This window comes from Oncorhynchus nerka, linkage group LG15 (genome assembly GCF_034236695.1).
Source record: "Oncorhynchus nerka isolate Pitt River linkage group LG15, Oner_Uvic_2.0, whole genome shotgun sequence".
Classification (NCBI taxonomy): Eukaryota; Metazoa; Chordata; class Actinopteri; order Salmoniformes; family Salmonidae; genus Oncorhynchus; species Oncorhynchus nerka.
In genome coordinates, this window is record NC_088410.1 from 72,190,593 (window position 1) to 72,205,984 (window position 15,392).

General features: G+C 47.1%; 1 protein-coding gene across 4 annotated transcripts; it reads left to right on the forward strand.

Moving 5' to 3' along the window:
* Positions 1 to 240: 240 nt before the first annotated feature.
* LOC115143260 (draxin-A) lies at positions 241 to 12,692 on the forward strand. Of its 4 annotated transcripts, none has more exons than XM_029683463.2 (7): positions 241 to 466; positions 7,257 to 7,779; positions 8,107 to 8,330; positions 10,954 to 11,074; positions 11,602 to 11,694; positions 11,875 to 11,964; positions 12,111 to 12,692. In XM_029683463.2, exons 2-7 carry the CDS (start codon positions 7,275 to 7,277, stop codon positions 12,221 to 12,223), a joined length of 1,146 nt encoding a protein of 381 aa, XP_029539323.1. In that variant the 5' UTR covers positions 241 to 466; positions 7,257 to 7,274; the 3' UTR covers positions 12,224 to 12,692. The 4 variants fall into 4 exon arrangements, with proteins under 4 accessions (XP_029539323.1, XP_029539324.1, XP_029539322.1 ...); XM_029683464.2 differs by having other exon boundaries at positions 7,275 to 7,779; XM_029683462.2 differs by having other exon boundaries at positions 241 to 461; positions 7,254 to 7,779.
* The last annotated feature ends 2,700 nt before the right edge of the window (positions 12,693 to 15,392 follow it).

Consider the following 15,392-nt stretch of genomic DNA (forward strand, 5'->3'; position numbering starts at 1 on the left):
CCTGCGAAATGATTAATTGATGCACACTTGTGTACGTACACACTTTGCGTACTACTTGTTTCAAGGTTCTGTTCCCATTGCATGTAGGAAACTTTGATATAATTCACGGTGATAATTGTGATCAAAGAAGGAATACATTTCGACAGTTTCTCACTTTACCGGCCAACACTGGCAACAAATTGATGTATCCTATCGCAAGCTCAGGAAACATATTCCCATGCGCCTCACCTAATGGGACAAACGCTGACAGAAATCTCCGCATGAACGCGCATACGGTTACGCGCTTCCAGCCGGTGACTTCAAAAACCAGATAGAATCGCAACGGCCAGCACACAGACCCTGAACGGAGCCGAAACAGACGGAATTAGAGTCCTGTGCGCGTTATCAAACTATATCGGTCTTCCCATATGACTGAATTCCCTTTGCAATAATAGTCAACCTCAACGGATTAACCAACGCGTGTAAGGTAATTTGTCAATTTATTCAAGTGTTAAAGAAGGTTCTCTGTCGCAATAACGAACTATAGCCAACCAAATGTGCCACCTGTATCATTCATTAAGCTTTATATTGTTGCATTCAATAGACTACATCTTGTACTAGCTAGTGCATTAATAACACCCACTTTCTTCTATAAAGTTATTAGGCTATATGAATGAACTCCACTGAAGGCAAGATAGAAACCGTGGCGGTCAATTATTCTAAATTTAAAGACGTGAAATTGTTTGCCTTTTTATTATACCCAATAGTGCCTTCAGTATTCCTAATTGCTTAGTGGTACGTTTTATGATAATCTTATCTGAACTTAACTGTGTTCTGTTATTTGGCATAGGGGAAAGTCATTCTGATATTGGAAATAAAATATGTTTTTGTTCTGTATCTTGAAAATAGCTCAAAGAGTATTAATGAACATGTTAAAAGAGACAATCATATATTGCAATTATGTAGAGAGAAAGTGAGAGATTTTAGGTAGGCTGTCTCCTTGTGAGATCATGCATTTTATTAATCAACTGTAAGTGAATATAAAGCAGAGACAGTGGGTGTACAATATTTGTGGACTCATTAATAAGCCTGTTAATTAAAAGCAAGCCAATCAGCAGGAATGTGAATGTGATCCCTATGAGAACTGTGGAGAGACCTGATTGTGAAGCTCCCGGCAGGGCGATCTGGGGGTCACATCCAGTCCACGTTCACCGTTGAGAGACATTTCATAAAAATAATAGCAAACTCAAGGAAAATATGGAAAGATGAATCATGACTTTATGGTAGCCTAACCAAGCATTAATTAACTAAAGTTCTTCCTCCATTCCACGTACGTAGATAACTTCCTAGTACACTATCACTATGCTGCCTCTTCATATAATGTGTAGGCTAGGTAAAGCAGTGAGCTGTGCCAATATAGCGAATCTCCTCCACTATGGACTACATTGGTGATCTAAACCTAGCGTGGCCACCATCTCCATGTCTTATAATGAGCGTTAAAGTGTGATATGCTGTCAACAGTGATCTTTTCGGGTTCAAGGTTGGTTCAGTCTGATTGGTTGTTGTTGTGTTTTGGTTTTTGAACAGTGGACCCAGCTGGTCTCCTTGTGTGACATCAAATGAGAGAGAGAGATTCCACTGTCACTGTTCCAATTAACCCTGCCCTGGATAAATTCTCTCTCTCTTACTGTCTCTCTCTTACTGTCTGTCTGTTCTCTTACTGTCTGTCTGTTCTCTTGGCCTACCCTCCCCCTGTCTCTTTGTCTCTCCCTTGTCTTTCTCCTCTCAGTGGGATGTCTGTAGCTCTGTTCTCCTGGTGCTGTTTGTGTCTCAGAGCGTTGCTGGAACGTGTTTCTCTCTCTGCTCTGTGGGTATCTGGAGGAGGTTGCCCCGCTGTGAGTGTGTGTGTGTGCACTGAGCGTGCTCTACGGGAAGATAATGGCCACATTGCGGGATGTCTGTGATGTTGCTGTGCAACCGTGGCAATGTTCGATCTTGCCCCACATCTGTTGTACCTGCAACGAAATTGCCACAGAATCAGTTTGTGCCTCTTCTCTGCATCGGCTCACTTGCTGACAGATGGGCCTTTCCTTATGGCTCTCATCACACTGAGCAGTTTCCAGGGGCTCAGAGGATAATGCTGCACACTCAGAGCTGCAAAAGCTCCCAGTTGATGGTATGAAATCTCCAATATTGTTCTCTAGAGAGCTGAAGAATTCAAACTGTTTAAATCAGCGGTCATAGAGCTCGCCAGCTTGTAGTCCTAAAACTCAGAAATGAGTTACCTCTGGTTCGTTCAGCTGTTCCTATGAGGAAAGAATATGGGATAAACGCTGAAAATAAGGTCTGAGATTAACACAGGCTGAAGAGATCTTATATGTTTTGTTCTATGACATATCAGTCAGTTAACATGACCTTTAGGGATTATATTGCCATTATGTGCTCAAAATTCACAAAAAGTGACTAGCTGCTGAAGATGATCTTATAGAACAAAATGTATAAGATCTCCTAAGCCCATGTTTACCACATACCTTATTTTTGGCATTTATCCAAAAACCCTACAAAAACTCCATTCATTTTCCCATAGGTCGAATTAGTGCCTACAAAAAGACGCCATTACTATTGCTCTCTATTGATTGGGCAGTTGAAAGGCTACTTGCTGAAACAAATTTTTCTAGTGCTTTCAGTAGCTTTCCTGAAGTATTTGTTGAGAAATCTGATGGAAATCAGACTTATGAAAGTTAAGTGTTGGTAAACATGGAGAATCTTATGTGTTTATTACATGGCGAACACCTGATGAACAGCATATTTGAATCATGAATGCATCCATTGACTCTTTAAGTCTGCCAAATGATTGAGAAATCAATCCTTTCTTGGGCATTTAAATATACAGGCTATTGAATGATCTTTTTCTCTGCATTCTTATTTTGACTAGAGTGTACAGTTATCGCAGTGGATCACCAGCTGTGTTTACCACAAGACCTCCCATTTGGTTTTGTTTTGGGTGTGGGGGGGGTTATTGGCATTGTTCACTGGGGGAGCAAAGAAAGGATGGTGAATTAGTCATGCGTTTCTGGTCTGGTTGGTGTGAAGTCTGTTGTTCTCCAGTGAGCCATATGTGATGGGGACAGGGACCAGAGTCCACCTGAGCCCAGCCACCCCCTCCCTTCCTGACTTCCCATTGTCCTCTCACTCTCACCATACACAGAAGGCACACACTCTGCAACCTGACGGAACACTGCTAATCAGGTAAATCATCTGATATAAATGTGATTTTGGACATGGGCCTGTAATCTCTTTATGTAAACCCAGAATGATTCCGCAAGTTTTTGGATCTTTGTTTGGTCGTTCTTCGTGGCCACGCTGGTTGCTAGGAGAGACAACAGGACAGGAGCAGATGGCTTCTGGAGGCTTGTGGCCCAGCAGGTGAAGTTATCTATGCACATAAAACAGAGTCCACTGCCAGCCCAGTGCCCAGTGCCACTGCTTCGCCTCACCTTGCCTCGCTGCTCCCCTCACTACCAGGCCCTCTTCAAACTATCATTTTAGCTGTGTCCATGATCTGTTGTAAGCTGGGCTTCTGTGAAGCATGTCGGGGCCTGATATTGATGAGCACTGACCAATTGGTCATGGACCAGAGAGAGGTCTCAGATCTCAGTGTTAAATGAACCAGGCCTCAGAGGTGGCCCTTTGCACTCGCTGCTAGATTACCCATCATCACTGGACCTACCTCTGTCTGAACACTAATTCATCTCAATTCATATCATCTCAGTTTTTCAATAGGTTGTTCAATATGTTCATAGCTTTCCATGTGTATATAAACTGAAGGTACATCTCATACTGTATCCTACTCCTCCTCATGTGCTCTCAAAGCCCTCTCTGTCTTCAGAAAGAATTTCACGCTTGGCCTGGCCACTTGGTTTTGCCCCCCTGGCCTGGCCACCGCCTCGGCGCCAGATGCTAACCCCTGCTGCGTCCTACCTATATCACACAGCGCTGTATAATACACTGTTTAGTAGGGGCTGCTTATCATCAGAAGAAGCTGAGAACTCCACCCCAGAGTGCTCTATTTCCACCCCCATCCTGGGTCTTCTCAAAGGACCACCTGTTGACGGCTACATCAAAGGCCCAAAGGAGACGGGGCTCTGCTAGGCAAGGATGCTCTTTGCCTCTGTGCCCCTCTCTGTTACCCACCGCCTTCCTTTTAAGGTGACAGGGCTATTCAGGCTCCGACTAGCAGTCCACTCCGTTTCTATGGAGGCGCCCCTTTTCTCTTTATGTGAGAGAGAAATATTTGTGGTGCCATTCAATCAGAATGCTGCTCAGCCTCTGTCTGCACCCCATTATCTGCACACTCATTTCAGAGGACTCTGTGATCTCCAATATGAGTCTGGGCTCAGTCAAGATGTACAGTACGTCGTGTGCATTTTGATGCTGTTTGCTGCTGTCTATTTTTTGGGACTGGTTGGTTTGTTCATTTTGTCAGCAAGGCCTCATGGTTCTCACTGAGCAGACCAACAAGCTAGAGTGTTTTCTTGCGATGCCATTTTTCTGCGAAGTCTCTCTGTCCTGTGATTAAAAACACCCTTCCCTACCACAGCAGTGTCAAATGTACAGGGCTGGAGGATGAGATAAAGCCTGACCAAACACTTTGTGTGGGAAAGGGCACTGTACCTCTCTCTCTCAGACACACTGTAAAGTTCTAGACGATAAAGGTCTCACCTCAGCAGCTACCGTCCCACTGTTGTTTGCAAACTGCACAGTGGGTAGAACTCCCTCCAGAGACAGGCAAGAGATAGCAGTTTGTGTCTAATCCCCATACAGGCCTGCTTGCAATAGCACCACACATTCCCCGTGACAGCAGTTGCTTCTCCTCCTCCCCATAACGCAATCTCCTAGTCCTGGCCTGTTTTCAAAGTACCTAAATAACTCAGTGTAAACCTCAGGGTGGAGTGTTTTTGAAAGTGCGTGCGTGTGTGTGTGTGTGATTGAAGAGGCAAGGCTATCGACCCACAACACCCCTGCAGCAGCAGGTCAATACTTCTCCCCTATAGATTTTCTGTATGGGCCGCACCGTCGTCTGTCTTTAACATAAAAGAGTGGCCTGCCAGGGGCAGAGCAGTCATGCTGCGTTGCCAGGGCGATGGATGGTCCAAACCCATCAGAGAGGAACAGAAAGCTCACCTTGTTCTTTTTAATAAACAACCCAAATGAACTCACATGAACTAGACCAGGGGGTTAGAAACAAGGACTCTGACATTTTACTAGGACATCCCGAGTTGAATACAAATGAAGTCGGTCAGTTAGCTAGTGGTTATTAGTCCTCAGGCCCCATGCCCATATTCTCAGAAAGTCCCACTGTACCAATCCCCTTTTGATCTCCTTAGTGCGGTCAGTGGCAGTGCCACTAATTGGGTTATGTCATTATGTCTCAATCATATCGACCTCACACTTGATTCTTACTGTTATAATAAATAGACAGGTGGGTTGGAGATGCAGCTCCTAGAGCCCACAGGTATACATAATGCAAGGCTGTGGTGGAGAACGGCTGAAGCATCTTATGATGAAGAGGATGACTGACCGGGAAATTCATTTTTACAACACATTTTTACAGCACTAAGGGTCTGTATGTCTCTGTCCTATATAGGCTCCTAAAGAGCCACTGCAGCTTGAGAGGCTAGCACAAGAGGGTAATGATTACTGCTAAGACTGATGAGTGCTGCCGTAGCACAGCAACAGGGATGGTGGAAGGGTGAGTAGGCTATGATAGGGTGGTACTGAGTGCTTCTGGGAACAGAGGACAAGGGAACAGTGTACTGCCTGGGGTCTTCCGAGGAGGATAGTGTGGCTGCTTGGTGGTGGACTCCATGGCAGAGGAGGATACTGTGGCTGCTTGGTGGTGGACTCCATGGCAGAGGAGGATAGTGTGGCTGCTTGGTGGTGGACTCCATGGCAGAGGAGGATAGTGTGGCTGCTTGGTGGTGGACTCCATGGCAGAGGAGGATAGTGTGGCTGCCTGGTGGTGGACTCCATGGCAGAGGAGGATAGTGTAACTGCCTGGTGGCAGAGGAGGATAGTTTGGCTGCCTGGTGGTGGACTCTATGGCAGAGGAGGATAGTGTAACTGCCTGGTGGCAGAGGAGGATAGTTTGGCTGCCTGGTGATGGACTGCATGGCAGAGGAGGATAGTGTAACTGCCTGGTGGCAGAGGAGGATAGTTTGGCTGCCTGGTGGTGGACTCCATGGCAGAGGAGGATAGTGTAACTGCCTGGTGGCAGAGGAGGATAGTTTGGCTGCCTAGTGGTGGACTCTATGGCAGAGGAGGATAGTGTAACTGCCTGGTGGGAGAGGAGGATAGTTTGGCTGCCTGGTGGTGGACTCCATGGCAGAGGAGGATAGTGTAATTGCCTGGTGGCAGAGGAGGATAGTGTAATTGCCTGGTGGCAGAGGAGGATAGTGTAACTGCCTGGTGGCAGAGGAGGATAGTGTAACTGCCTGGTGGCAGAGGAGGATAGTGTAACTGCCTGGTGGCAGAGGAGGATAGTGTAACTGCCTGGTGGCAGAGGAGGATAGTGTAACTGCCTGGTGGCAGAGGAGGATAGTGTAACTGCCTGGTGGCAGAGGAGGATAGTTTGGCTGCCTGGTGGTGGACTCCATGGCAGAGGAGGATAGTGTAACTGCCTGGTGGCAGAGGAGGATAGTTTGGCTGCCTGGTGGTGGACTCCATGGCAGAGGAGGATAGTGTAACTGCCTGGTGGCAGAGGAGGATAGTGTAACTGCCTGGTGGCAGAGGAGGATAGTTTGGCTGCCTGGTGGTGGACTCCATGGCAGAGGAGGATAGTGTAACTGCCTGGTGGCAGAGGAGGATAGTTTGGCTGCCTGGTGGTGGACTCCATGGCAGAGGAGGATAGTGTAACTGCCTGGTGGCAGAGGAGGATAGTGTAACTGCCTGGTGGCAGAGGAGGATGGTTTGGCTGCCTGGTGGTGGACTCCATGGCAGAGCCTCAAAGCCACAGGCGCTCACAGAGGGATATCACACCAATCAGCAGTGACTGATGGTGTGAAACACTATGTTCAGTAGGGATTATATAAAACATGACGGGAGACAAGTTTGTCTACATACTGTATATTTGAATGTACTCTGGACTTTCTGAGAAGTATAGTTCACCAGCCCAGTCCATAGTGTGTTTGTGTCATCATAATGTAGCTGCTTCTGTCCATTTTTGTCATGTAAAATATAGAATGAGTGTACTGAAAACTGTTGTATTTTTACAGCAGGTGGCTTTGTGGTTATAGATGATGTCTTCATCCTGGTGTCTGCCTCTGGCTCTCCTGTTCTCCACTCTGGCTGTTTCACACAGCGCTGAACCTGGCTCCACACATGCAAAGAGGAGACTGGCACAGCCCTTGCCAGGCAGTGGCAATGCCCTCCAGTACCCTGATCAGGGCTTCCAGAGTCACGGGCATGGGCACGGTAGGGAGCGTGGAGGGGGGCATGGTGGCCAGGGGTCCCGCGGTGCCAAAGCCAGTTCTGGGGCTGGGCTTCTCTCCCGCAGGCCCCTGCACCCCGCAGCTCGACCTGAGGATGATGGGACGGGTCTGGAGGGCCTGAACCCGGTGAGACTGGAGATGGGTCCTGTGGGCAGGGAGCAGGAGAAGGGTCGTGGGGGCTTCAGGAACCCGTCTCATGCCCGAGACAACCACCCTCTGGGGCCACGCAAGGGGAGGGGCCAGGGGCATGGGCACCACTTTGACCAGAGGAGACATGGAGGTCGGAGAGATAAGGGTCGGCTCACTAAAGGTGAGTCCCCAATGGATCTAGGGTTATCAGATAATGAGCCGTGAGCCTGTTTGGGATTAGTTCTCTATAAATGTAATATAAAGAGTTCTAAAAGAGCACAAATACTAATCAATTTAAAAACATCATGTTAAATTCTGTGATTTTGTTATAGGGCATTGATAAATTGATTAAGTATTTTAAGTAGTTGACCTTATACTTAACAATGAACAAAAAAATGTAATACATTTTTCTTGGCAACAGGGAGAGATCTTGTTAGGTGTATATGATAATGTCTGGCTATCCTTCACCTCCCCCACCCCTGTTCTGTCCTTCTCTCCCTCATTGTAGGTTTTCTCCCTGAGCCTGAGCTGGGCTCTGTTCTGAAGAACAGGGATCTGTCTGAGGAGGGATCTGTCTCCTCTGCCGCTGCAGCCGCCTCCTCTTACAGATTGACCCCGCCCACTGAACCCCCCTCCCCCATCTACGTGGTCTTTGGCTCCGGCTCCTATGCGGTTTCCACGGTGATGAGCGAGCATCTCCCAACACTGCCCCCAGCCTCCACCAAACCCCAGGTACCCCATAAAGACATATGAGTGCTTATTAGAAATACCATTGTCAGTTGTGCCTCAGTGTTGTAGGGTTTATAGAGATACGTGTTCATGGTAAAGAGCGACTGTATTTCCTATTTGGAAATACCTAGGCTCCATAATGAGCTTAATGTATCACATAGCTCATTATTCATCTCAGAAAAACGAGGAGACAGGCTTTTTCAGTTGAGGGTGGTTGGAACATAATAGCCAATATGGTAGACTGGTCTCAAGGGTTTTTAGATATGATGGATATAGTTATGCTAATCTACATAACACATGCCTTGGGGGGTCAAGTTCACACCATCATTGGTCAAGTGGTAGAATACCCTCTCTGTTACTGTCTTGGTTATTATGTATTCCTGTCTGGTAAATCCATGATTGAACGTCTAGGAGGCAATGGGCTCATTTGTATGAGGGGGGTTGTAGAAGTGTGGTGGGTGAGGTGTAGCTGCCTGGCCCCTCCTCCTCATAGCCATCTGTCAGTCACTTTCTCCCAGTATGCTGCCTGCCATCACAGCGCTCACACACACAGAGTTAGATATCTTCTCTGCTCCTCAAATATAAATACTCCTTCTCATCTATCATCCATCTATTTATCACAGGATGCTATCAAACCACCAACACACTCATTAGACTGGTAAATACCAGTACTCATCTGTTCCGAGGAGCCTACTCTTTGTCTGTGGTGTTTTCCTCTCCCAGGCCCACGGTGTTTTCCTCTCCCAGGCCCACGGTGTTTTCCTCTCCCAGGCCCACGGTGTTTTCCTCTCCCAGGCCCACGGTGTTTTCCTCTCCCAGGCCCACGGTGTTTTCCTCTCCCAGGCCCACGGTGTTTTCCTCTCCCAGGCCCACGGTGTTTTCCTCTCCCAGGCCCACGGTGTTTTCCTCTCCCAGGCCCACGGTGTTTTCCTCTCCCAGGCCCACGGTGTTTTCCTCTCCCAGGCCCACAGTGTTTTCCTCTCCCAGGCCCACGGTGTTTTCCTCTCCCAGGCCCACGGTGTTTTCCTCTCCCAGGCCCACGGTGTTCCCACGGTGTTCTCCTCTCCCAGGCCCACGGTGTTCTCCTCTCCCAGGCCCACGGTGTTCTCCTCTCCCAGGCCCACGGTGTTTTCCTCTCCCAGGCCCACGGTGTTTTCCTCTCCCAGGCCCACGGTGTCTCCCAGGCCCCTCTCCCAGGCCCACGGTGTCTTCCTCTCCCAGGCCCACGGTGTCTTCCTCTCCCAGGCCCACGGTGTCTTCCTCTCCCAGGCCCACGGTGTCTTCCTCTCCCAGGCCCACGGTGTCTTCCTCTCCCAGGCTCACGGTGTCTTCCTCTCCCAGGCTCACGGTGTCTTCCTCTCCCAGGCCCACGGTGTCTTCCTCTCCCAGGCCCACGGTGTCTTCCTCTCCCAGGCCCACGGTGTCTTCCTCTCCCAGGCCCACGGTGTCTTCCCTCTCCCAGGCCCACGGTGTCTTCCTCTCCCAGGCCCACGGTGTCTTCCTCTCCCAGGCCCACGGTGTCTTCCTCTCCCAGGCCCACGGTGTCTTCCTCTCCCAGGCCCACGGTGTCTTCCTCTCCCAGGCCCACGGTGTCTTCCTCTCCCAGGCCCACGGTGTCTTCCTCTCCCAGGCCCACGGTGTCTTCCTCTCCCAGGCCCACGGTGTTTTCCTCTCCCACAGGCCCACGGTGTTTTCCTCTCACAGGCCCACGGTGTTTTCCTCTCCCAGGCCCATAATTCCAGAGTTACTGTAGCCCTGTCTGGCTTTACTGGCCTCTGTGAGTGTTTGATGTCTGGTCTGTCTGACTGCTTGGTATGCTGTTTACAAGCTGCCGGAGAATCTTGGAGACCGTGTGTATGTCTTTATTCAGGAGCTGTCAGATACCGGCCTGAAGTGGAAGCCTCGCTTGGAGTGGACCTGGGTTCAATGACACAGGGATGCTGGGAGCGTTCTTAATTCATATTTGATTCCGGCTGCTGGCTAAATAAACAGCCAAGCACTAATATCCCACATCTAATTGATGTTCCTCGGGGTGAGACGGAATGAGCTGGGATCAATGTGCACCAGAAGCCTGGTTGGTCCAGTCTCTCTAGACATCACCAAGAGACCTCTCAATGTCAAATTGACTTCATAATAACCTGCTATTATTTTGTTAACACAGCCCAGAGGTCCAGGGGATATGCATTATGTAAAGAGTTTTGTTGAAGTTTATGACATATCGGTTTTGGCTGAGTAATCCTCAGAGGAGTTGTTTTGTTAAATTTGACTTCAACTTAAAATTGCTTCGGCTCAGGGTTTAATATTGTAGGACATTGTTGACAGTGTTGGTAAAATCACAGCTGTGTGAATCAGCCCAGGCCTTCTCCTCTGACCAGTAGTAACACTACCATCTGATGTATGTATGCTGCCTCAGGTCCATAAACAGTGTAGTGGGTAGCCATGTCCTCAGTAGCCAACTGATTGCCTGTAAAGCACTCTGGGGTGTGAAGTCCTGGATGTTCACAACTAACAGGCTGTTTTATGGGCCAGGTGGCAGTGCACATCAACACCCCAACAGAAACATACTGGAATGTAGTTAGAGACCAATGGTGTGAGGCTGTAATGGGGTATTTTCTCTGCATTACAGAAGTCTGGCCGGGGGAAGATGCAAGGAGAGGTGATGCCCACTTTGGACATGACTCTGTTTGACTGGACAGACTACGAGGACATGAAGCCAGTGGACGCCTGGCCATCTTCCAGGAAGAAAGGTCAGCACTTTAGATGTTTTGAGAAGATACAGCTAATGTTAATGTTGGTGGAAATTCACACATGAATGTGTTCACTCCACCTCCCCAAAAAAACATACAGATGTAGGATCTTAATTTGAGCCAGTCTACTACAGCAGGAAAATAATCCTGCAGCAACACGAAATCTGAATTATTATGTGGATTATAATTAATGGACATTTTTGTAGGGTTTGATACATTTTCATAATGTGGAAATTACAAACTTCAGAATCCTTTTAAAACCTCAAATACACTACACATGTAACATTGCCTGGATTGCAGAAAAGTTCTGCTATAACAGGGTGATCATATTAATGTCCTACATTTGTAATGATCCCTTGGCATGTACTGAACACGCAGCACAGAATAAACACGTGTGATATATCTGTTATTTCTATCGACATTGAAGTGTTTGCTTGATTGTCCATCTGTTTGTCTGAGCCTGGGTTGAATCATTCAGTCCAAGTACTTTATTGGCAATCTGTTGTTTGTTGTTTTGCATGCTGAAGACAAGCGGCGCAGTAAGAACCTGAGCAGTGGCAATGTGACAGTGGACACTGATGCCATCGAGCCATGTGACCACCATCTGGACTGTCTCCCAGGTCAGTGACTAAACTGTCGCACATCCACTACTCTCCTGACCTCTGATCCTTGACCTCTGACCTCTCAGGTCATGGTCTCCTGAAGGATCGTTATGATAAAGGCCATGTAACGGTTGAAACATTTGTTTTTAAATTTACAACCAGAAGTCACATGGTTTCTCCCTCCATCCCCTCCTATAGGCTCCTGCTGTGACCTGAGACAACACGAGTGTAAGCCTCACAACCGGGGCCTCAACAACAAGTGCTATGACGACTGTATGTGCGAGGAAGGTGAGTAAGGGATGTATCAGGCGAAAGCCACAGAACATCAGAGATTTTGAGAGAACACAACCGACAAACAGTAGGTGATAAAGGTATTTTTCTATATGTCAGTAACCTGCTTATCCATCCTCTATTGTCCTATTACTTTGTCTAAGGGTTCCGTTGCTATGCCAAGTTCCACCGGAAGCGTCGAGTGACCAGGCGAAGGGGCCGCTGCGTAGTGCCAGAGTCAGCCAACAGTGACCAGGGTGCCTTCATCACAGTGTGAGGGGCGACAGACACACACCAGAGGCCTCCACACACACCACAAATTGAACATGACCACTCCCTCTGACAAAACAGACAGAACACAGGTTATACATCACCTGACAGTGATAGTTAATTCAGCATTTTCATACTACCAACTCATATCATCTCCCCCACTTCAATGCCACAAAACCATGTACATGTATGTTAGGTCCAAAACAACAACTGTGCAGTGTCTGATTATCTGTGTCCTGTACATATGAATGTCTTTTCTGAGAATGGATTGATTACCAATTGCTTTTCTACTGATAATGTTACACTACTCTTTAAAAGGTAATTAGTATGATAAGTAAACATGTTTGTTTGAGTTTCCTTTTATATGTTTAACTATATGTTTTATTTATACAACACTTCAAACAGAACTCTCTGTCTATATTGTGTTTTTTTTTGGTTCAACTTAATTGTATGTGATTAAATTCTTGTACAATGATGACGGTTGTCCCTAGTGTTATTGAGGGTTGATCTTTTGGGTGTAGGATTTAGCCATGTCAAATGTCCAGGACCTCATGTTACATCATACCACAGAGTTTCACATGATACAGAGGGAGCTATGGCTCATGTGAGACAGTGGGGGTTCATGTCCTTTAACCATTTCATGGACAGGCAGGGCAGAGGCAGGCTTGGTTAAGATTCTTATCATTATGCTACCTCTATGGATTCAGTTTGTTTAGTCACGGGGATCAGGGTCTTTTATGAAACATTATACTCCATGACACCAGTGAGGATAATTCTTCTCAGCACTCTGTGTGGAGACAGATGTGAGAGTTGGTTCCAAAGAGCCACAGGAGCTCTGAGGATGGGGCTGTATGCCCCCTGCTCTCAGTGGGATGCTGTGTGTCAGAGCCCAGGGCCTCCTGGAGGAGGACAGATGCTGTCTCTCTCACTTTCTTTCCCTGTCTCTCTCTCTCTCTGCTTCTACGCAGGTGACCTTGATCCTCCACAGTCTCACTGCTGCATCCCTCTTTCACACTTTCTCTCTTGTCTCTCTTTCAAATGGAGAAACAAGGTGGTCAACCAAAAATTGAAACACTGAGTGTAAAGAAAGGGAAATCAATGACATCAAGTGCATTGGTGAGTAAAGCATTAGCTGACATGAAGTGTATTAGTGAGTAAAACATTAGCTCCCACTCCCACCACACAATTGCACCTGTATCAATATTTGATCAGGCAGAGTAAGTAATACTTTTCTTTTGTCCCAAACAACCAGCACACTGGGAGCACCATGTTGCTCTCACTCTGATTTACAGTCTTGGAATAAAAGCAGTAGTGATGTATTTTTTATAATAACCCCTGAGAAAGTGTTGTGCTACTGAGTGCACTGCTGAAACTTGGAAAGGAGCCAGTCGAATGATGGATCACACCCAGCCAAATCGTGGCAGGATACATGGGGAATAGCAGCATCAATAAGGGACCTGCCTAGACTGTAAAACAGCCCATAAAGCCTTTAGATAGAAAGGAATGGAGAATTGTTTAACACTTAGTGTATGAGAAGATGTTTCAGAGGAGTGTTACCACATATTCAATTAAATTCCGATTATTGACTTGGCTCCCAGGTGTAAAGCAAAATTACAACACAAATTAAAGTAATACATCCATCTGTCACAAACACCTCCCTCCCTTCCTATCCCTCCCTTCCCAGTCCCCTCTAGAGACAGAGGATACCCAACCAATGTGCAACGAAACAGATGTGGCTGTTTCTACGACATTTTGAGATCAAATACGTCTTTAAATTAAAATGACAGAAATTATACCCGCTTTGAATAGAAACATTATTGCATGAATTCTACGTTGGTTACTGTCGCTGATGTCACAGAGGTCAAAGAGGTCAACAGGAGGTCAGGTCAGGGGTCGCACCTGCTACGGTTGGCCAGTGGCCATCTGCCATGTTACTGTCACAACAAATGGGTTCATTACCAGCAGGGTGCGAGAGGACAGACACCTTAAAAGAATTGGGAGACACTAACGATAACCAGGACTGTCTAATCCCTGTCACACCATTAGCGATAGTTAGAGCATTCAACTTGGTTTCTAAATAGTTTTAGCATGGACATTACCATTGAAGGCTACCACCATTTTAAAGTAGTCAACTGGATGGGGATCCCTATGGGTTGGGAGCAATCAGCCAATGGGAAAATCTCAATTTCATCCTCCTCAAATCCCATTGAAGGAGAAGGTCAGAGGGGAGGGACCTCTGCCTTTCTCATCAATGGGTTTTGGGAAGGAGACAAGGAGAGAGGAGTATGAAATTGAGACCTTCCCATATATCAGAGCGAGACACTCTTTTCAAGCGGCACAGACACAGCTATGACCGGACGTGATTTTCGTAGCAGGTTAGGAGACCATTTTCGAAGTGGCGTGAAAAGAGTGTTTCTCCGATCAGAGCATTGTCTTCTTCAAATTGGGTGCTATGGTTTCTAAATGGCTTCAAGCTATATCACCTCCATCTAGTGGCCACAATAAATTAATGACATACAAGATTTGGTTCAAGACTCCAGTAGAGCAGGTGGCCAGCCTGGTCTCATAGACTAGACGTAACATAGTAAATGTAAATCCGAGACAGCCAATTTATTATGATAAACTCAGCATCAACAAAAAAATGTCCTCTCACTGTCAACTGTGTTTATTTTCAGCAAATTTAACGTGTGAATATTTGTATGAACATAACAAGATTCAACAACTGGACATAAACTGAACAAGTTCCGCAGACATGTGACTAACAGAAATTGAATAATGTGTCCCTGAACAAAGGGGGGAGTCAAAATCAAAAGTAACAGTCAGTATCTGGTGTGGCCACCAGATGCATTAAGTACTGCACTGCATCTCCTCCTCATGGACTGCACCAGACTTGCCAGTTCTTGCTGTGAGATGTTACCCCACTCTTCCCCTAAGGCACCTACAAGTTCCCAGACATTTCTAGGGGGAATGGCCCTAGCCCTCACTCTCCGATCCAACAGATCCCAGACATGCTCAATGGGATTGAAATCCGTGTTCTTCCCTGGCCATGGCAGAACACTGACATTCCTGTCTTGCAGGAAATCACACACAGATCGAGCAGTATGGCAGGTGGCATTGTCATGCTGGAGGTCATGTCAAGATGAGTCTGCAGGAAGGGTACCACATGAGGGAGGAGG

Bases quoted from the DNA above. Each gene is read 5' to 3' on its own strand.
- LOC115143260 (XM_029683463.2), top strand. From the start codon at position 7,275: ATGATGTCTTCATCCTGGTGTCTGCCTCTGGCTCTCCTGTTCTCCACT. The intron at 11,075-11,601 runs GTCAGCACTTTA...TGCATGCTGAAG, and splicing joins GCCATCTTCCAGGAAGAAAG to ACAAGCGGCGCAGTAAGAAC. The intron at 11,695-11,874 runs GTCAGTGACTAA...CCCCTCCTATAG, and splicing joins CCATCTGGACTGTCTCCCAG to GCTCCTGCTGTGACCTGAGA.